Raw genomic sequence first — 22,441 nt, forward strand, 5'->3', positions numbered from 1 at the left:
TTCATGTTTTGGGGACCATTTCTTCTGTACTACAAATTATCTGTTTATCGATCCAACTATATAAAACTGCTTTGAATCTTTAACTTTATACTATAGTATTTTAGTATGTTAGTGCTAATCCACCCTAATTATTCTTCCTTTGCAGAATTTTCTACATTTTTAATGTGTAAAAAATATCAGCTTAGAGAATACAAGATGGCGCTAGAGTAGGCGGACGTACAAACATCCACCTCCCAGAAACAAAGTGGATTACAAAATAATTTTAAGAACTATCATCTGAAAAAACCAACTTTGGACTAAACTAAGAGGACTCTTCAATCAAAGAACACTGAAGAAGCCACACTGAGACTGGTAGGAAAAGCAGAAACGCAGAGAAGGCTGCCCAGCTCTCCGGAGTGAACGGCAGCCGGGAGAGACTCGCAAGGCAAGAAGTGAGTTTAGCAGAGAGGGGAGGGTTCTGAGTCCCAGGAACAAAGCCCCAGCCTGCAGCCCAAGAGCCTAGAAAAGGCGTATGGACAGTATTTAGCTGTAAACAAGTCAGGATACTGTTTGTGAGAAAGAGTCTGATTTCTCAGACCCAGGATTCTTCTTAAATGGACAGTGCAAAACACCTCTGTCACAACCACTCACCCGGGGCTCTGGGGGACAGGGAGAGAGGAGAGGACTGGAGTAGCAGGAAAAGAGTGTAATCTAGGAGGCACAGGGAGAAACATTTTGGGAGACAGCCACCCTAACCCCTGGGTCGAGTCACTCCCAAAATCTGAAGTGAATATTTACCCTGAAACAGCAATACCAGAAAAGGGAAGCAGGATACCAGCCAAACAAACTCTCCCATGGCACTCAGAGTAGAGTCTTTTAGAAAGAGGGAGTTTTCGGGTCCACAGTAGTGAGTGTTAGGGTCTGAGCTGCAGCGCCCGCACCCTACACAGCTGAGCGCTCATAGAGGGCAGGGGCGGAAGCCTGCTGACCGCCACTGGGCTCACGTGTCAGCTCAGTCTTGCCCGTCTGGGGAGGAGTAGGCGTGCAAAAGCGGTCAAGCCCAGCTGCCAGCAGCCTGTAATCCAGCCTGCAGGAGAAGGGCGGGAACCCCGGAATAGGTGGAGACCAGCCCTTGAGCAAGGGCGCAGGAGCACAGCCTTGCCCTGCCCGAGAAACCGAGGATTGTGGCCTGACTTAAGAGCTGGCTCCTCCCGCGGGAGTGGAGCCAAAAGACCAGAACAGGCGGAGTTCCGCTACTGAGCTGAGCATGGGCACGAAATCCTGCCTGGCCAGTAGAGCCAAGGCTAGCAGCTGTTCCACGAGCGAGCTACTCCTGCAAGGGCGGGGCAAAAGCCCGGAAACAGGTAGAGACCAGCAGCTGAGCAAAGGTGCTGGCCACTGCCCTCAGGGCCAAGCATAACGCCACCCACGGGGGCAGGGCAAAGGCCAAGGCCACCAAGGCTTGTGCACCCGAGCACATGATCACAGCCACTCCCATGAAGGAGAGTGGAAACCACAGAAACAGCCCCGAGGGGCAGGCACCGGCAATGCCAATGCCTAAACGCCCTAGGCAGCAACAGCAGAGGGGGTGGCGGGCCTGCAGACAGACCATTCCTAGGGAACAGAGGCCATACCCAGTGGACTCCAGTGGCCAAAACCTTCCTTTACAAAGAGAAAATGCGAAGGCAGAGAAACGCAACACAAACGAACCAAGAGAAATCCCCAGAAAAGGACCTAAATGAATCAGATATAACCAAATTACCAGATGCACAGTTTAAAATAACGATTGTTAGGATGCTCAAAGATATTAGAACAACAATAGATGGTCATTACGAACACCTAAATAAAAAGATAGCAAATATAAAAAAGGACATTAAAATAATAAAAAAGAATCAGTCAGAAATGACAAATACAATATCTGAAATAAAGAACACAATGGAAGGAATTAAAAGCAGGATGGATGAAGCGGAGAATCGAATCAGCAAGTTAGAGGACATGATAAATAAAGGGACAGAAGCAGAGCAGAAAAAAGAAAAGACTCAAAAAGTCTGAGGAAACTCTAAGAGAGCTCTGTGACAACATGAAGAGAAATAACATCCGCATCATAAGGGGTTCCTGAAGAAGAAGAGAAAGAACAAGAGATAGAGACTTTGTTCAAGCATATCATAGCTGAAAACTTCCCTCAATTAAGACAGGAAAACATCTCACATGTTCAGAAAGCACAGACAACTCGATTAAGGAGAAACCCAAAGAAATCAACACCAAGACACATCATAATTAAAATACCAAAGCTAAGTGATAAACAGAAAATATTAAAAGATGCTAGAGAAAAAAAGACTATCACCGAAAAAGGAGCCCCAATAAGGATGACTTCTGACTTCTCAACAGAAATACTTGAGGCCAGAAGGGAATGGCAAGAAATATTCAAAGTAATGCAGAACAAGAGCCCACAACCAAGACTACTTTATCCAGCAAGGCTATCATTTAAAATTGAAGGAGAAATAAAAAGCTTTCCAGACAAAAAAAAAACTCAAGGAATTCACTACAACCAAACGAAGGCTGAAAGAAATACTAAGGGAACTGTTGTAAACAGATCAAAAGAGAAAAAAAATATAGCAAAAGAGAAATACAGTTTTAAAAAATAAAATGGCAATAAACAATTACATGTCAATAATAACCTTAAATGTAAATGGATTAAATGATCCAATCAAAAGACATCGGGTAGCTGCGTGGATAAGAAAACAGGACCCGTACATATGCTGTCTACAAGAGACACACCTTAAATCAAAAGATGCACATAGACTGAAGATAAAAGGATGAAAAAATAATTCATGCAAATGGAAATGAAAAAAAAGCTGGGGTAGCAATACTTATATCAGACAAAATGGACTTTAAAACAAAGACTCTAGTTAGAGATAAAGAAGGTCACTACATAATGATAAAGGGAGCAATACAAAAGGAAGATATACCCATTATAAATATCTGCACACCTAATATAGGAGCACCTAAATATATAAAGCAGACTTTGATGGATTTAAAGGGTGAGGTTAACAGCAATACTATAATAGTAGGGGATTTCAATACCCCATTAACACATTAGATAGATTCTCAAGAAAGAAAATTAACAAAGAAACAGCAGACTTAAAAGACATATTAGATAAACTCGATTTAATAGATATCTTCAGAACCTTTCACCCTAAAACAGCAGGATATACATTCTTTTCAAGCGCTCATGGTACATTCTCTAGAATAGACCATATGTTAGGGCACAAAAGCAGTCTCAACAAATTTAAGAAGATTGAAATCATATCGAGCACTTTCTCTGATCACAATGGCATTAAACTAGAAATCAACAACAACTGAAAAACTGAAACATACTCAAAGAAGTATTTTTGAGATCAAGTATTTTGAGATCAAAGAAAAAATTAAAATTCCTAGAAACGAAAGATAATGAACATACATCAACTCAAAATTTATGGGACACAGCAAAAGCAGTCCTGAAAGGGAAGTTCATAGCATTACAGGCATACCTCAAGAAGCTAAAAAAAGCTTAAATAAACAACTTGACCCTACATCTAAAAGAACTAGAAAGAGAACAGCAAGTAAAGCCCAGAGCTAGTAGAAGGAAGGGAATAATAAAGATCAGAGCAGAAATAAATGACAAAGAGGCTAAAGAAACAATACAGAGTATCAATGAAACCAGGAGCTGGTTCTTTGAAAAGGTAAACAAGATCGATGAACCTTTAACCAGATTCACCAAGAAAAAAAGAGAGAGGACTCAAATAAATAAAATTAGAAACGAGAGTAAAGAAATAACAACTGACATAACAGAAATAAAAAATATTGAAGGAAAATATTATGAAGAACTGCACACCAAAAAACTAGACAACCTAGATGAAATGGACAAATTCCTTGAAACATATAATCTTCCAAAAATTAATCTGGAAGAATTAGAAAACCTAAACAGACCAATTATAACAAATGAGATTGAAACAGTTATCAAAAAACTCACAAAAAAGAAAAGTCCTGGGCCTGATGGCTTCACAAGTGAATTCTACCAAATATTCAAAGAATTAACTCCTATCCTTCTCAAGCTATTTCAAAAATTCAAGAGGAAGGAAGATTTCCAAGCTCCTCTTATGAGGCGAGCATAATTCTGATTCCAAAACCAGGCAAAGACAACACAAAAAAAGAAAATTATAGGCCAATATCCCTGATGAATTTAGATGCAAAAATCCTCAACAAAATATTAGCAAACCGGATCCAGCAATATATGAAAAAAATTATACACCATGATCAAGCGGGATTTATTCTTGGGAGGCAAGGCTGGTACAATATTCACAAATCAATCAATGTGATTCATCACATAAACAAAAGGAAGGAGAAAAACCACATGATAATTTCGATACAGAGAAAGCATTTGACAAAATCCAGCACCCAATTATGATCAAAATTCTCAGCAAAGTAGGAATACAAGGAACATACATCAACATGATAAAGACCATCTATGACAACTTTGGCAAATGGATGTTACTCATATACCTTCATTTGGCAAACAGTCCTATGTCCACATTACAGTGGCTACATATTCTGGATTTATAGTAACCTCTGTCAGAACAGGAGAGGCTGCTAAGCATGTTATAGCTCATTGTCTGTATGCATTGTTCTATTATTGGATTTCCTAAGCTGGTTAAACTGACAATGCTCCTGCATATGGAGCAAAAGCATTTACTGTATTTTGTCAAACCTTTCGAATTATGTGTATTTCTTACAATCTTTAAAGTCAGGTATTATTAAAGTGTACCCAACAAATATTTTAAGGTCAATTTAAAAAAATTTAAAAGCGGGGAGTCATATCCTGGAACTCCTACGGGTCTACCACATAATGCTTTTCACTTTAAAAAGTTTAAATTTCTTTTGAATGCTGATGAACAGGAGATGCCAAATCTTTTTCTCCTGCAAACTACTACCTTCTTTATTTGATCCAGCTAATAACACTGTTTTGTCTTTTTCCAAATAGCTCCAGACATATGGAAAAGATATATATAGGCGGATGGGGATCCTCAAACCCCTCAGCAAGATCTTCTGAGCATGGCTTTTAAGATACCTAGAGGCAAAAAAAGCCCAATAGAGATCGGGGGAACTACCAGCTTTTAGGATACGACCTTAAAGGCTCCAACGCCCCAAAGGGGTCTCATAGGATGCCATCTGGGTCCTGCTTCAATAGTGGAAAGGAAGGTCATTGAGCTAAAGCCTGCCAGACTTACATGCCTCTGCTGTGAGGAAACAGGGACACTGGAAGGTAGGCTTCCCCCTCGCTCCTCTAAGGGAGGGTTCAGTCTCTTCCAGCCCTGCTCCAGCCACCTATGACCTAACCTTGCCCAGAAAGCTGGAGTTTGCCACTGAAGGCTGAAGGTGCCCAGGGCCGTTGGCCCCATCTACGACACTGTGGACGAGCCTAGGGTATTTCTTCCAAGAAGCAGGTAAACTGATCTCATTTGCACAAGAGCCACTTAACTATGTCTTGCCTGAATAGTCAGGTTTTTTATTCTTCCCTTGAAGATCTCTGTTGTGGGTGTTGATAGTCCTATTTTCTGCTGCTTTGTTTAATATACAGTGTTTCCTTTATTCCTCCTACCTCAATGCCCCACTCATATTTCAGGCTGGGACCTACTCCTAATTTAGAGCTCTCTCTGACCTGTGGTGGCGCAGTGCATAAAGCGTCAACCTGGAAACGCTGAGGTTGCCAGTTCAAAATCCTGGGCTTGCCTGGTCAAGGCACATATGGGAGTTGATGCTTCCTGTTCCTCCCCCCCCTCTCTAATTTAGAGCTCTCTTTCCCCCTTTTGCCAACTTCTATTATGAATCTACCTTTGCCACCCAGCTTAGCGTATCCCAAGGTTCTCTTTACCAAGCCACAGTCGCAGAGCTCCAGGGAAATGCAACCTGGTCTCATCTCTCCAGGCAGAGGAGAACAGAAGCTCCATCTCCACACATGCTGCAGATGGCTTTTCCACTCTACCTGAATCATTACCAGCTAGAAGCAGCGGTCATTGGGACTTGGACGTGAGCTACAAAGTATAGAATTGTGACAATTCCAGTGCCATGTGAACTTTTCTTGGATGTGGATTTTCCTGGACTCCTGCTCCTTGTGACAGCTCCTAACAGACTGAACTGGAGTTGGGTTGCATTTTTCAGGGATTTGGCATGGTGTTGGGGCCAACTTGGAGTTGGTGAACATGTTAAGGACACTACTCTGTTATGGATTTTTGTTGTATTGGCCAAGAGTTTGTTTAAAGGCTTTAATCAGTGTAAAAAAAAAAAAAATAGAAGACTGGATAAAGAAGATGTGGCACGCCCTGGCCAGTTGGCTCAGCGGTAGAGCGTCGGCCTGGCGTGCGGGGGACCCGGGTTCGATTCCCGGCCAGGGCACATAGGAGAAGCGCCCATTTGCTTCTCCACCCCTCACCCCCTCCTTCCTCTCTGTCTCTCTCTTCCCCTCCTGCAGCCAAGGCTCCACTGGAGCGAGGATGGCCCGGGTGCTGGGGATGGCTCCTTGGCCTCTGCCCCAGGCGCTAGAGTGGCTCTGGTCAGGGCAGGGCGGCGCCCCGGAGGGGCAGAGCATCGCCCCCTGGAGGGCAGAGCTTCGCCCCTGGTGGGCGTGCCGGGTGGATCCCAGTCGGGCGCATGTGGGAGTCTGTCTGACTGTCTCTCCCCCGTTTCCAGCTTCAGAAAAAAAAAAAAAAGAAGATGTGGCACATATACACCATGGCATACTATTCGGCCATAAGAAATGATGACATCGGATCACTTACAACAAAATGGTGGGATCTTGATAACATTATACGGAGTGAAATAAGTAAATCAGAAAAAAACAAGAACTGCAGGATTCCATACATTGGTGGGACATAAAAATAAGACTAAGAGACATGGACAAGAGTGTGGTGGTTATGGGGGGTGCGGGGAGGGAAGTAGGGAGAGGGGAAGGGGAGGGGGAGGGGCACAAAGAAAACTATATAGAAGGTTACGGAGGACAATCTGACTTTGGGTGATGGGTATGCAGCAGAACTGAATGACAAGATAACCTGGACATGTTTTATTTGAATATATGTACCCTGATTTATTGATGTCACCCCATTAAAATTAATAAAAATTTATTAAAAAAATATCAGCTTATAATTTGCTTACATGTCTTTTAAAATCCTACTGGTATTTTACTAGGGTCATAATATTAACATTTTAATACACTGAAAAAAAAACAAACAGATTCTAATGAGGCTTTCTATCCAAAAAACGAGCTGTTTTTCTCATTTAGTTTTTCATTTTATGTTATTCCTCTTAAGAGTCTTCTTTTCATAACTTTTACCTTTTTAATTATTGTATATGGAATGCTTTATTAAATTATATACAGTGGTCCCTCATCTACCACAGGTGTTAGATTCCAGAACCCCCCCCCACAGGTGAAAATCTGTGAAGCAGCAACCGTATATTTATTTTATTACTTATATATATTTTAAGGCTTTATAAACCCTCCCTACACTCTTATAAACCTTTCCTATGCTGTTATTAACCTTTCCCACACTTATTTTGCTATTTTACCACAAAAATAATTAAAATAATAAATAAAAATACATATATACTGCAAAATCCGTGACACAAAATTAGATATATACAATTTAAAAATCTGTGATACAGTGAGACCACAAAGAGTGAACCGCAATATGGCAAGGGAAGACTGTGTGATTATTGTTTTTTTATAATAAAGTAATTGAGACATATTAATTTAGAGATTTAAGTAAAATGGCTAATTATATTTAACAGCATTTCAATATTCTCTTGGATTTTCCATATATACTTGAGTTTCCCAATATACATACATATTTGTATCATACTTTCCAAAAAATTTTTGTGTGACAGAGACAGAGAGAGGGGCAGACAGGGAGGGAGAGGGATGAGAAGCATCAAATCTTCATTGCAGCACTTTAGCTGTTCAATGATTGCTTTCTCATATGTGCCTTGACGGGGGCGGGGGGGGTGGAGTGCAGGAGAGAGAATGACCCCCTGCTCAAGTTAGTGATCTTTAGGCTCAAGCCAGTGACCATGGGGTCATGTCTATGATTCCCAATGCTCAAGTCAGCGACCCCATGCTCAAGCCAGCTACCTCAGGGTTTAGAACCTGGGTTCTCTACATCCCAGTCCCACGCTCTATCCACTGCACCTCTGCCTGGTCAGGCCATATTTTCCAAGTTTTATGCTCTTGACTTATAGTGCACTAGCTAGTATCTATTATATGTAAAATAATATTTAAGTAAACTCACAGAAGCAATGAGTGTTCCTTGTTTTATTTCCAATCTTAATGGGGATTCTTGACAACCTCTAATCTGTTCTCTACCTCTATAATTTTATCCTTTCAAGAACACCATATAAATAGAAACTTACAATATTAATGAGATCAAATTTTAAAACTTCCTAACATGAATCTTCAAGGCCTTCTATCAATTGATTCCTCAATTCTGTTACCTTTGTTATAACATCTCCCTAACTGGAGTATCTTGCCTCTACATACTATCTGTTTACATATCACATTTTAAAACTTTAGTCAAAAATTACTGCCCTCTAGAAGCCATCCATAGTCACAGTCACTAATTTCCAACAACTTCAGTATACTCTCCAACTAAACATTATGGAAAAATATGATATTCTATAAAATCCAATTTTCTAGTCTCCTGAATATTACCGTAGTTTTAGTGCTAAAAATTCAATCTATTTTGAATAGAAATCCAGAACACACTATACACCACCCCTTTCCAAAACAGAACATATAAGCACAATTTAACTTTCTGAATATATTTTGTGCCTAATTCATTTTAGCTTTTCTGTCATGTCCTTCACTACCAAGCTGCTTATTATTACTAGACAAAGAGTGTAGATTTTGGCAATAACTCATTTGTCTCTATCTTTCCAATTCTAAATGGAATTCTAAAAAATGTAAATTTTATTTACATTTAATACAGCTTACTAAAATTATATGAACAATTCATTTAGCTAGATTCAAAACAGAGGCCTTAAGTCAGGGGTCTCAAACTCAACTCAGCATGTGGGCCGCAGAGCAAGATCACAGCCATTCGGCGGGCCGCACTAGGTCTACAAAAGGCAACTGTTACACAACACTTTTCTCACTGCAGTTGAAAACAAAAAAAAATCAGTACAACATTGTTCGGCGGGCCACATGCGGCCGCGAGTTTGACACCCCTGCCTTAAGTGCCTTCCTGTGTGTAAAGAAACAACTTTTAACACGAGTGTAATAATATCTATTTCTAATTAGTCTTTTTTGTTTATTTTTGCTCTTTCAAAAACAAAGGGGACCAGACGAGCAATTTTTACATACATTATGTTTTGTCTTGTGGGCACACTGGGAGAGGGATTAAGGGAGGTAATTGCAAAACTAATGTAAACAGCTATTAACTTTAGAACTATGATAGGTATGATAGTAATACATACTTACATACTACATAACTACATAATAATAAATAGCTTAATGCAGGGGGCCAATTTGGGTCTCTACAAGTAAAGCACAATAAATAACATTTTCCTAGTATCATCTTACAAGAAGTTTCTAGTAAACTGACAAAATATAATCATTTGGAGGAGTATTAAAGTAGCAACTTACTGGCTGAAGGTGAAGTCACAGTTTCAACAGCTTTGGAAGCATCTGTATCTTTTCTATTTAAAAGAAGAAAACTTTAGCAAATTCTAAGTTCTAAAACTTCTAAAAATGCAAAGCTTACACCTAAAAAAATTTAAAATAATTGAATTTGAACACTGTCCCATTTAAACTGAAGTCAGAGTAATAAAACATTAAAAAAATAAAGGTTATAAAAACCAAAAAATTTAATTTCATATGAACATTCATTCTCACATATGAAATCACTTACTTTAAAGTAGATACAGATGTTTTCTTTGCATCTGCTGTCTTTTTCTTCACTTCTTTGTTCTATGAAGAAAAAATATTTTGAAGGAGAAAAATTTAGTTTCTTCCTCAGTTATATAAAGCTTTAGAAAATACAGAAAAGCATAAGAAAATACCAAAAACTCCATTTAAATTCTTTCTACCCTAAAGTATATACAGTGTGTCCGTAAAGTCATGGTACACTTTTGACCAGTCACAGGAAAGCATCAAAAGACGATAGAAATGTGAAATCTGCACCAAATAAAAGGAAAACCCTGCCCTGGCCGGTTGGCTCAGTGGTAGAGCGTTGGCCTGGCGTGCAGAAGTCCCGGGTTCGATTCCCAGCCAGGGCACACAGGAGAAGCGCCCATCTGCTTCTCCACCCCTCCCCCTCTCCTTCCTCTCTGTCTCTCTCTTCCCCTCCCGCAGCCGAGGCTCCATTGGAGCAAAGATGGCCCGGGCGCTGGGGATGGCTCCTCAGCCTCTGCCCCATGCGCTAGAGTGGCTCTGGTCGCAACAGAGCTATGCCCCGGAGGGGCAGAGCATCGCCCCCTGGTGGGCGTGCCGGGTGGATCCCGGTCGGGCGCATGTGGGAGTCTGTCTGTCTTTCCCCATTTCCGGCTTCAGAAAAATACAGAAAAAAAAATTTTTTTTTTCTTCAATCTGTGATCATGTATGGCATAATTTTACATCCTACCTTTTACCACTCATCTACATCTTCTCATCACTATCTTTTAAAAACATTATTTCAAAAAGCACTGTTACATTTCAGATGTCTAACTCCTATCACGCTGATCCAATCTACCACCACCTTTTGGTTTGATTACTACAATAACCTCTTAACACACTCTCACCTTTTTACCCTCCCTGACTCTTTCTCAGTACAGAACTTGCCATTACTACACTCAAGACCTTTCATCACATAGAAAAAGCCAACACTTACAATGGCCTATAAAATTGACACCACACGTTCCACCCACCCTCTAGCCTCAAATCACCATACTTCTTATACTTCTCTACTTCCAACCCCAAGCATCTTTTATCCTTCTCAAATAAGTGCATACATGTGGATCTCAAAAGTCTTTTCCAGCTATTCTTTCTGGAATGCTATCAACCCAGGGAATGGCTTACTCCCTTGCCTCCTTCAGGTATCTACTCTTCCGTAACTACAATAATGAAAGTTGCACAGCATGTCATTCCCCCAAAAGAGAACTTCTATTTCCCTTTTCTGTTATTTTTCTCCACAGTACTTGCTGCTAACAGACATAATATGTATACATTTTTAATTTCTTTGTGGTCATTTTCTCCCTACCCCTTTAAGTTAAACTAGGTGAAAGTAGGGGCTTTATTTTATTCACTTCTATCTCCAGTGCCTAAATTCACACTTGGATATTAGTGAACACTCACTAAATATAGGTTAAATTTATCTAAACTTCATAATAATCGCCATGTTATTTTACACTTTGTTCTTTGTCATTTTCTTTTCTACTCTGTGGGATTTTACCCCAAACACCTCCCTCACCCCAATGAGTTAGAAGATACACATCCTACTTTTTTATTCTACTACTAGTGGATATTTTCAATTTTAAAAGATTTAAAAGGATCAATTTCCTCTGTATAAAATTAAAAATTTAGTCCTTACCCCATGACTACATACCAATTTTTGATGATATATTTTAGACAAAAAGTATTTTTTGTAATTTTAAGTAACATTTTTTGCAACTTTTTACTTTATATGATTTCAATTTTACTGTTTAAATGGTTTCACTGCTCATTACCCATCATTTTATATCATACTTTCTGTATTTCTTAATGTTCTTCGTTTTTATAATATTTTGTGAAAGATAAAGAGATGAAATACTTCATGAGCCCATACATGTCTGAGAACACTGTCCTAGCCCACAATTTAGTTTTTGACTTGATACAGATGTATTGAACTACAATGAATCTATCTTTTTCCCACTCAACCTTGAAAATGTGTTGCTCTGCTACCTAAGGCTAAACTATTTCTTTTTATAGTTACACTGCTTCTGGCTGGACCACCATAAGTTGCCCCTCCATAATTGTGAAATTTAAAATCTTCACCAGCACTTAGTGGTATCCTCTTTTGGTAATTCCAGTTAAACACAATTTGAATCTCCTAGATATATCCACTGTCATATTTTTCCTCTTCATTATTTTAGGATCTTTAACTTTCTAAACAGACTAACCTAAAAAAAAATACTTTTTATTCTATACTTCCAACCTAAAGAAGCCATAACCGGAGTTCTGTTGGGGGTCCCCCCTTCAGTCAGTCCCTAAACCTGATGCTCTATCACAACAAGGAATCTTAAGTTACCTTTCTAAGGCTCCTTTAACTCAACACCATCCAAATCATATTTAGTTGAAGAACATCAATGCTTATGAAAGATAGATGGCATGTTTTCTCATTTCCAATGCTGATACTTTCCACTATGCATTTTTTAGAAATCATGATAGTAAGTATATGATTATTAGACTTATTGGACTTATACTGCTACCTTACCAACCTCATCAAAAAGTCATCCAATAGAATTATTTATATATAAGCTATATAATCATGAACCACATAATAACCTATGACAAACAATATATATGATAGTGGTCCCATCAGAACCCCTCCCAAAAAATTCAGTGAATGGTTTAGCAAAAGCTTTTGCAGATTGACAAACTTCCTAAAAAGTTTGAAAACAAGGGCCCCAACACAGAAAGGTTTTTCATTAACAAAGAGGAATGTTCATGATGCATTATCTGTTAGAAGCAAATCTGTGAGGAAAACAAAGAAACAAACAAAAAAGCAAACCATCATGGACATATTCCTGAAAAGAGTGACACCACCTCAAGAAGAGCCTCAGACAGGTCCCACTGAGCTATTCCAGAGGCATCTACACGTTATTATAATGTAATGACTTAAAAAGTTGAAAAATTTAAGTTTATAAAGTAAAAAAGTTACAGTAAGCTAAGGTTAATTTATTACTTAGAAAAAAACATTCTTTATAGATGTAGTGTAGCATGAGTGGACAGTATTTGTAAAGTCTACAACAGTATACAGTAATGTCCTATACTGTAATGTTTACTCACCTCTCACTGACTCACCCTGAACAACTTCCATTCCTATAAGCTCCATTTATAGTAAGTGCCCTACACAAATGCTTCAGTTTTCATCTTTTACACAGTATTTTTACTGTATCTTTTCTATGTTGAGATACACAAATATTTATCATTATGTTATAACTGCCTGTAGTATTTAGCACAGTAACATACTGTATAGATCTGTAGCCCAGGAACAACAGGCCTATGTAGCCTAGGTGTGTAGTAGGCTCTACTATCTAAGTTTGTTTAAGTGTACACGGTGATGCTCCTGTGCAATGACCAAATCACTTACTGACACACTTCTCAGAATGTGTCCCCCATCGTTTGGCAAAACATGACTGTATATGTACATACAAAGAAGTTGTTCATTTCAGGTATTTGAATTTATATACATACAATCTGTAGTGTAAACATTTGTTTTATGCATTTTTCTGGATGAGCCACACTTAAGAGGAAGAAACCCTAAACTAATCAATACTCATAATGAAACAGGTCTAAAACCAGTTTACCTGTGTTTTTTTCTTTCCTGGAACACATACTTTCACATTTTTCCCTTTTACCAAAAGAGGTGTTGTTTCAATGTACTTCATGACTGCAGTAACTGCCTCCTTAAATTCCATTTTCAAGTAAGCCTAAAATAAAACGTATTATTAGTTTTAAAAAAACTTAGCTAAAAGTTCTCTGCATAACTTAATACTACTTTATGGAATATAAAACTGTGAAATTACCTCAAGTCCTGATTTGACCTCTTTTTGTTTTACTAAAATGTAAATTGAACTTTAGGATGTTTTCACACATGAAATGAACTTTCAACCTTATAGAATTTCTATACCTCTACCAAGATCAGAGGGAAATAGAGATTCATGGCAGGCTAATGGAAAAAAGAGAAATGGGAAGGCACAGCTCAAAGAACTGGTCTAGCTCCTGTTAAGTATAACTTTTTTTAATTTAGACAATTAATTTTAACTGGGTGACATTGATTAATTAGGGTACATAGATTCAGAGAAAACATCTCCAGGACATTTTCACATTTGATTATGTTGTATAACCATCATCCAAAGTCAAATTGTCTTCTGTCACCTTCTATCTGGTTTCCTTTGTGCCCCTCCCCTCCCACCATCCCTTCCTCTGCCCTTTCTTTCCCCCTGGTAACCACCACATTTTTGTCCATGTCCCTGAGTCTCAATTTTGTGTCACACCTATATATAGAATCATATAGTTCTTAGTTTTTTCTGATTTACTTATTTCACTCAGTATAATCTTATCAAGACGCATCCATGTTGTTGTAAATGATCCTACGCCATCATTTCTTATGGCTGAGTAGTATTCCATAGTATATATGTACCACATCTTCTTTATCCAAATCACATCTATCGAAGGGCTTTTTGGCTGTTTCCATGTCTCGGCCACTGTGAACAATGCTGCGATGAAAATGGGGCTGCATGTGTCTTTACGTACCAGTGTTTTTGAGTTTTGGGGTATATACCCAGTAGAGGGATTGCTGGGTCATATGGTAGTTCTATTTTTAATTCTTTGAGGAACCACCATACTTTCTTCTATAGTGGATGTACTACTTTACATTCCCAACAACAGTGGATGAGGGTTCCTTTTTCTCCACAGCCTCTCCAACACTTGTTATTACCTGTCTTGTTGATAATAGCTAACCTAACAGGTGTGAGGTGGTATCTCATTGCAGTTTTGATTTGCATTTCTCTAATAGCTAATGAAGATGAGCATCTTTTCATATATCTGTTGGCCATTTGTACTTCTTTCTAGGAGAAGTGTCTGTTCATGTCCCCTTCCCATTTTTTTATTGGATTGTTTGCTTGTGTGTTGTTGAGTTTTATGAGTTCTTTGTATATTTTGGATATTAGGCCCTTATCTGTGCTGTTGTCTGAAAATATCATCTCCCATTTAGTTGGCTGTATGACATTTTTAAGGTTTCTTATAACAAAACACAGCCCACTATGTTCCCTTGTCTTATCTCAAACTTTATTTTCTGCTTAGTCTGGAGCAGTTCATAGTTTTGGTGAACTTTATTATGTGAGTTACAGGAATATAACCCACATGCAAAAAATGTTTACTGGACAAAATCATTTGTTTTTACTATAATCTTACTGGCGTGTTAAAGCAATGGTTGGCAAACCAAGGCCTGCCACCTGTTTCTATAAATAGTTTTTTTGAATACAGCCATGCTCATTCATTTATATACTATCTGTAGCTGCTTTTATACTACAACAACAGAACTGAGTAGCTACAATCCTATGCAATGCAAAGCCTAAACTTTTACTATCTGGCCCTTTACAAAAAAAGTGTGCCAACCCCTATTCTAAAGGATATGAAACAATATTTTGATACTGTTCATTTGAATCCAAACATTTACATGACTCTCAATTAACAATTTATGAAATAATGTATGTAGTAAAAATAACTAAAAGCTCTAACAACAGTTTTTATAAAGCCTTAACTTTGTATGTATCTTCAGAATAGACTAAATGACTCACCTCCTTTCTATATGGAACAATCAGGACATCATTAACTTTTCCAAACGGTTGAAATATTTTTCTAATATCTTCTTCAGTATAGCCATCCTCTGGCAATTCAGATATAAGAAGAACTGAACCATAATACAAAGGCTGGTCCTTCCGAAGCTATTTTTGGGATGAAATAAAATTAATAATAAAACAAAGACACAAAGTACACTAATAATCATTATCAATATAAATTCTTCTACCATTTTAAATTTAGTCCTTTAAACAGTCTTTTCTAAATATTTTAGTACAGCCTGACCAGGCAGTGGCGCAGTGGATAGAGCGTCGGACTGGGATGTGGAAGACCCAGGGTCTGGATACAGCGTCGGACTGGGATGAGGAAGACCCAGGTTCGAGACCTCGAGGTCGCCAGCTTGAGCGCGGGCTCATCTGATTTGAGCAAAAAGCCCATCAGCTTGAACTCAAGGTCGCTGGCTCCAGCAAGGGGTTACTCGGTCTGCTGGAGGCCCACGGTCAAGGCACATATGAGAAAGCAATCAATAAACAACTAAGGAGTTGCAATGCACAACGAAACACTAATGCTTCATCTCTCTCCGTTCCTGTCTGTTCCTGCCTATCCCTCTCTCTGACTCACTCTGTCTCTGTAAAAAATAAATAAATAAATAAAAATTAAATATTTTAGTACAATTAAAAATTTTTTTAAATGCTAAAAGTAGTTAAGAAATAGGTCTCATATTTTACCATTCAAAACCAATAGCAGTAATGAGTTTAGAGGTAACCAATCACAGATGCTCTTTTGTTTAGAAGCATTTTATAACAAACAAGAACTATGGAATGGTCCAAAACTATGAATATGTTTCTATATTAATCTGCATAGTTCATCACTAATAAAGCTGGAATTACGGCTTTGTTCACTGTGTTCTAATAACTGAAAATATCTTAAAAGGTATAATATTTTACAAGGCTCATATATAATACATACAATTTGAATAAACTAGTATCAAATTTACCACCTATGGTAAAACTCACTCAAAAACAAACAAAAAAACCCCAAGAACTTATTAACTCCCAGTGCCACCACCTAGAAATCTTAAAACAAAATGAAAAAAAAAAAGAGAGAGGAAAAAATAGTTACAGACGAATTCAGCTTTTTCAAAATTTGCAACATTTACTCCCCATGCTCTTAAAATTTACGTAATTTCAGGTTGATCATTTTAAGTATATCCTCCTAAATATAAGGTCTTTGAATCAGAGAACTGTAGTTGATAAAAGTACTCAGACAATGTCAAGAGTAATGTGTACCTAAATATTTACAGACTTTTTAATCGTATAACAAACTAAACATTTAATAACCTTGCCTATCAGGAATTACTATGATAATCTCAAGGTGCTTTATATATTATTTATTATAATTGACATAAACAATAAAATAATACCTCAAACTAAACATTTAATAACCTTGCCTATTAGGAATTACTATGATAATCGCAAGGTGCTTTATAAATTATTTACTAATATTGACAAAAACAATAAAATAATACCTCAATACTGTAACTAGCAGGTTAAAAGTCATAAAACACAAAAAAAACCAGCACCAATAAAATAAGCTATTCCACACTGGACAACAAAGAATTTGACTTCTGAACTATTCTGCAAAAAGTATAAAACAAGTTGAAAGTAATCAATTATCAGTAGAGACTCCTTCCTATACTATAGCTGACTAACAAAGATAACAAAAACTATTAAATGCGGCCCTGGCCGGTTGGCTCAGTGGTAGAGCATTGGCCTGGCATGCAAGAGTCCCGGGTTCGATTCACACAGGAGAAGTGCCCATCTGCTTCTCTACCCCTCCCCCTCTCCTTCATCTCTGTCTCTCTCTTCCCCTCCCACAGCCAAGGCTCCATTGGAGCAAAGTTGGCCCCGGGCGCTGAGGATGGCTCCATGGCCTCTGCCTCAGGCACTAGAATGGCTCTGGTTGTAGCAGAGCAACGCCCCAGATGAGCAGAGCATCGCTCCCTGGTGGGCGTGCCAGGTGGATCCCGGTCGGGCGCATGTGGGAGTCTATCTGACTGCCTCCCTGTTTCCAGCTTTGGAAAAATACAAAAAAAACCCCAAAACTATTAAATGCTGCTGATTCACTTTTTCCAATCAGATAGCAAAACTCACGATCTACTAATGTGGCTACCAAAAACAACAAACCAAAATGTTCTCACTTTTGACAAATCAACTGCCAAACCTCTAAGATTTGTAAACTATAGGACTTTGAATTATTGTGTTTTTATTATATTCATAAGAAAAACCAATAAAATATTCCATAACAACAGAATTTAACAAGTCATGATTTCAAACTTTTGGCAAAATGAAAATAAAAAATTCAGACACTCTTTTTCTCTTTGTCATAACAGCAAACAAACATATGTACATTTGCACTAAAGAGTCACTTACCTTACGTTGGAGAGAAACAGGTTTATCAGACACCTGTTTACATTCTGATACGGTGCCCTCATCAAAATTCTTTGATTTATAACGAGCAGAATCATTCTTTGTTGAACTTGTAGGTTTAACTGATGGCTTTGATGCACCGACAGTTTTAGGCTTCTGTGCTACTGACTGTCCTTTATCAACTGCTTCAGAATGCTTTTGTTTACTGAATTCTGACACCTGCCCAGATCGTTGTGCTACATCTTCTAATGCTCTTTTTCTATCTAAAAAAGGATACAAAAAATACCACTTTAATTGAAAAGAACTTAAGATAGGAACTATCACACCACATAATAAAAAGGAATCCCTCAAGTGCCCAAATATTTATCACAAAGACCACTGTCAGGCCAAACAGAGAACATACGCACACCAAAAAAATTCTTATTCTTTAATTCTTCACTCAAAGGCTTTTACATGAACTTCCTTTATTCAGTGAGCTTCTCTTATACCAGTGGCCCTCAAAATTTTTTGTTTCCATATTCCTCTACACTCTTAAAATGTGAGGAGTAAAAAATTGTGTGTGTGTTTATCAATATTTACCATATAAGAAATTAAAACAGTATTTTTAAACATTTATTAATTTAATAATAAACTCCTAAGTTAACATATATAATGTATTATTTTTAAAAACTTGCATCACCGCCCTGGCCGGTTGGCTCAGCGGTAGAGCGTCGGCCTGGCGTGCGGGGGACTGGGGTTCGATTCCCGGCCAGGGCACATAGGAGAAGCGCCCATTTGCTTCTCCACCCCCGCCCCCCTTCGTCTCTCTCTTCCCCTCCCGCAGCCAAGGCTCCATTAGAGCAAAGATGGCCCAGGTGCTGGGGATAGCTCCTTGGCCTCTGCCCCAAGTGGTGCTACAGTGGCTCTGGTCGGGGCAGAGCGATGCCCCAGAGGAGCAGAGCATCGCCCCCTGGTGGGCAGAGCCTCGCCCCTGGTGGGCGTGCCGGGTGGATCCCGGTCGGACGCATGCGGGAGTCTGTCTGACTGTCTCTCCCCGTTTCCAGCTTCAGAAAAGTACAAAAAAAACCAAAAAACTTGCATTACCAAAACAAAAAATTGAGATGAGTATCACCGCTGTACAATTCCCCAAATATTGGGCTTAAGAATTTCCCCCAATGTTGGGCTTAAGAAAAGACACCTAAATTCTAATATCTGCTCCTGCATGTATTCTGCTAGATATGTTCCGCTGGTTGAAATACATAAAGAAAATCCAGTTTCACATACACATGTAATTAGTTGAAAAAGGGAAGACCTCACAGACTCTGAAAAGATCTTTAAGAATACATAGATAATATATATAAGAGCTATTTCTGGAAAGTTCCCTAAACCAATTATTAACACACAGGTTGAAACATGAACAATTTTGAAAAGCTTTAAATTAATTGACAAAAGAAAAGTCTATGTCAATGACTAAGGCAAACTAAAATATTTGTATATCCTTGGTTTTTAGAATTGATGTTGGGTGGATATATACATTCACACATTTCTTCTAATGGTAAATAAAGGGAAAAAGAATAAAGTAAGTTGATATTATGAGTCAGATTTTATAATAATTTTAAAATAAAAAGTTTAAAAAGAACTGAGGCAACTAGCTCAAACGTCAACTTTTGTTAAATCTTGATAGTAGTAAATAAATCACCATTTCAAACTCATTTAAAATGTGTAAATATAAAAATTCAAACCGTAACAAAAATCCTTTAAAAATTTAGACAAAGTAAGTAGATTTATTGACAATCATAAGTGTACCTGATGATCTCACTGATCTCCTCGATATCCTTTCAGGGCTAACTGAATGATAGCTTTTTCGACTATCTCTAAATGGATTTCTCATTCGATATGGTGAACGGGACCTAGACCTATATCTAGAAATGAAACGATGGCAAATTCTTGGACTTCGACTTCTTGTTCTATAATTGTAATGTGTTGGGCTTCGAGATCGATGGAATCTGTGACTTGAGCTTGATCTCCTAGAACGTCTAGGACTGAGGGAATGAGAACGTCTCCTTGGAGTTTCATTTTCTTTTCTATTGCCTTCATTTCTATAAAATACAAATACACACAAGTTTTAGTAAGTGAATGCAAATTTAAGCTATTAAGTACCTTCTTAAAAACAGACTATTAACAACACCAAACTCTGATACTATGTATTTATTAAAAACAAAAATTTGATTGTTATGATATAATTCAGCCTTGAGACAAATAAAATCAGAATGATGATCAACCCTCTAATTGCTAGGATCTCTCTCAGAGGCAGATTTAATGGCGAGCACACCGGGAACACACCCTGGACCCCGACTTCTGAAGGGCCTCACAAAACCCCAACTTTACACTTTTTCTAATGACACCAAGTTTGGTTTCATATGTGCAATCTTAACATTAATAGTACATAATATTTTTTATTTATTTAAAAATATAGTTAACATGTATTTTTATTTTCCCTGTCTCTCTCCTTTTTTTTCCCCCCCAGAGACAGATTGAGAGTCAGAGAGTGGGATAGACAGGGACAGACAGGAACGGAGAGATGAGAAGCATCAATCATTAGTTTTCCGTTGCACGTTGCGACATCTTAGTTGTTCATTGATTGCTTTGTCTTATGTGCCTTGACCGCGGGCCTTCAGCAGACCGAGTAACCCCTTGCTTGAGCCAGCGACCTTGGGTCCAAGCTGGTGACTTTGCTCAAACCAGATGAGCCCGCACTCAAGCTGGCGACCTCAGGGTCTCGAACCTAGGTCTTCCGCATCCCAGTTCGACGCTCTATCCACTGCACCACCGCCTGGTCAGGCATCTCTCCTTTTTTTAAGGGGCCCAATATTTTCTTTAGCACCTGGGGCCTCAACCAACCTTAATCCACATCTGTTTTGCTAATTTACAGAAAAATATCATCACCAACTTCTTGGGCTTTTCCTGTACCACTATTATATGCAAATATGTTTGGAAAGTACTGTTATAATAAATAAATTTGGAAATAATTTATTTAAGAAATGCCTTTCAACACTTTTTCCTAAAAGATTATACCTTCTACAAATATTTCTTTGACTGCTGTACTTTTATATACACATACTGAAGAAGGAACCCCCACCCAGATGATACAAAGCTTAATAAAACCATTCCAAGCCTTTAAGGCATTAATAATCCAAGATTCTTCCAATATGAAAGCATTAAGTATTTTTAGAAGAGACTAAAAAAGTAGAAAGTCAGCCTGATCAGGCGGTGACACAGTGGATAGAGCATTGGCCTGAGATGCTGAGAACACAGGTTCAAAACCCTGAGCTCACTGTCTTGAGCATGGGATCATAGACATGACCTCATGATCACTGGCTTGAGCCCAGAGGTCACTGGGTTGAAGCCCAAGGTCACTGGCTTGAGCAAGAAGTCACTGGCTCAGCTGCAGCCCCGAGAAAGCAATTGATTTGAACTAAGGTGTCACAACAAAAAACTGATGTTTCTCATCTCTCTCCCTTCCTGTCTGTCTGTCCCTGTCTGCCCGCCTCACTAACTAAAAAAAAAAAAGAAAAAAAGAAAAAAGTAGAGAAAACGATGTTCATGAAGGTTGTTGCCATTTGACTGCTGTTTAAAAGTAGAAATGATCAAAACAAGACTCAATTCAAACAATAACTTTTTTTAAAAAAAGTACTCACATAAAAAAAATTGAGTTTCAATAATATCACTATTTTTTAAAATAATTACCTTCTTGATGGGAGGATCTCAGGATTCCAATCAGGATACCTATTTTGAGAATAAATAATATTAATTGTTAAAATAAGACTGTAACGCTCAACTGATATTTCCCTGCAAATATTTGTTCAAAACCTATATTTACATAGTGATTTATTAAAAAACAAAACTTTTCTTGGATATAAGGTATTCTAAACGTCTAATTCAGTGATTTTCAACCAGCATGCTGTAAGAATTTTCAAAATATGCAATACCTGACTGTTTTAGTCAGGAGCAGGGATCTCTTTTCTCTTAGAATGTCAAAAAAATGACAAAGGCCAACACAACAATTGCTGTCTGTTGTGAAAGAATTGAAATTATACCGATTTTTTTGTCAGATCAGCCCAAAATATAATACATTGTTTGGTGTGCTGCATAATTTTAGTAGTTTATATCTACCATGAGATGAAAAAAGTTGAAAATTGCTCATCTAATTCAGTAAATGAAGTATTAGGCTAATAGGCAATTCAAGGAAAAGAAACAGATTCTACATACTTTAAAGACTTCAAAATTTTTAAAAGGAAAACAAGAAGTACACATTAAAAGTGTATAGAAGAGAGCCTGACTAGGCGGTGGCGCAGTAGATAAAGCTTCGAACTGGGATGCAGAGGACCCGGGTTCGAGACCCCGAGGTCGCCAGCTTGAGTGTGGGCTCATCTGGTTTGAGGAAAAGCCCACCAGCTTGAACCCAAGGTCGCTGGCTCAAGCAAGGGGT

General features: G+C 38.3%; 1 protein-coding gene across 3 annotated transcripts in view; it reads right to left on the minus strand.

Annotated features, from left to right (window-relative positions):
* ZNF638 (zinc finger protein 638) overlaps window positions 1-22,441 on the minus strand; it is a 92,962-nt gene that overhangs the window by 36,192 nt on the left and 34,329 nt on the right. For all 3 annotated transcript variants that reach the window (XM_066378010.1, XM_066378011.1, XM_066378009.1), the window contains exons 4-10: window positions 21,700-21,738; window positions 19,759-20,051; window positions 17,977-18,236; window positions 15,544-15,690; window positions 13,549-13,671; window positions 9,915-9,973; window positions 9,650-9,702 (exon numbers count right to left, since the gene is read on the minus strand). In XM_066378010.1, the coding sequence (XP_066234107.1) occupies window positions 9,650-9,702; window positions 9,915-9,973; window positions 13,549-13,671; window positions 15,544-15,690; window positions 17,977-18,236; window positions 19,759-20,051; window positions 21,700-21,738 (974 nt within the window). The remainder of the gene's footprint in view (window positions 1-9,649; window positions 9,703-9,914; window positions 9,974-13,548; window positions 13,672-15,543; window positions 15,691-17,976; window positions 18,237-19,758; window positions 20,052-21,699; window positions 21,739-22,441) is intronic.

The sequence above is a fragment of the Saccopteryx leptura genome, chromosome 3 (genome assembly GCF_036850995.1).
Source record: "Saccopteryx leptura isolate mSacLep1 chromosome 3, mSacLep1_pri_phased_curated, whole genome shotgun sequence".
Lineage (NCBI taxonomy): Eukaryota > Metazoa > Chordata > Mammalia > Chiroptera > Emballonuridae > Saccopteryx > Saccopteryx leptura.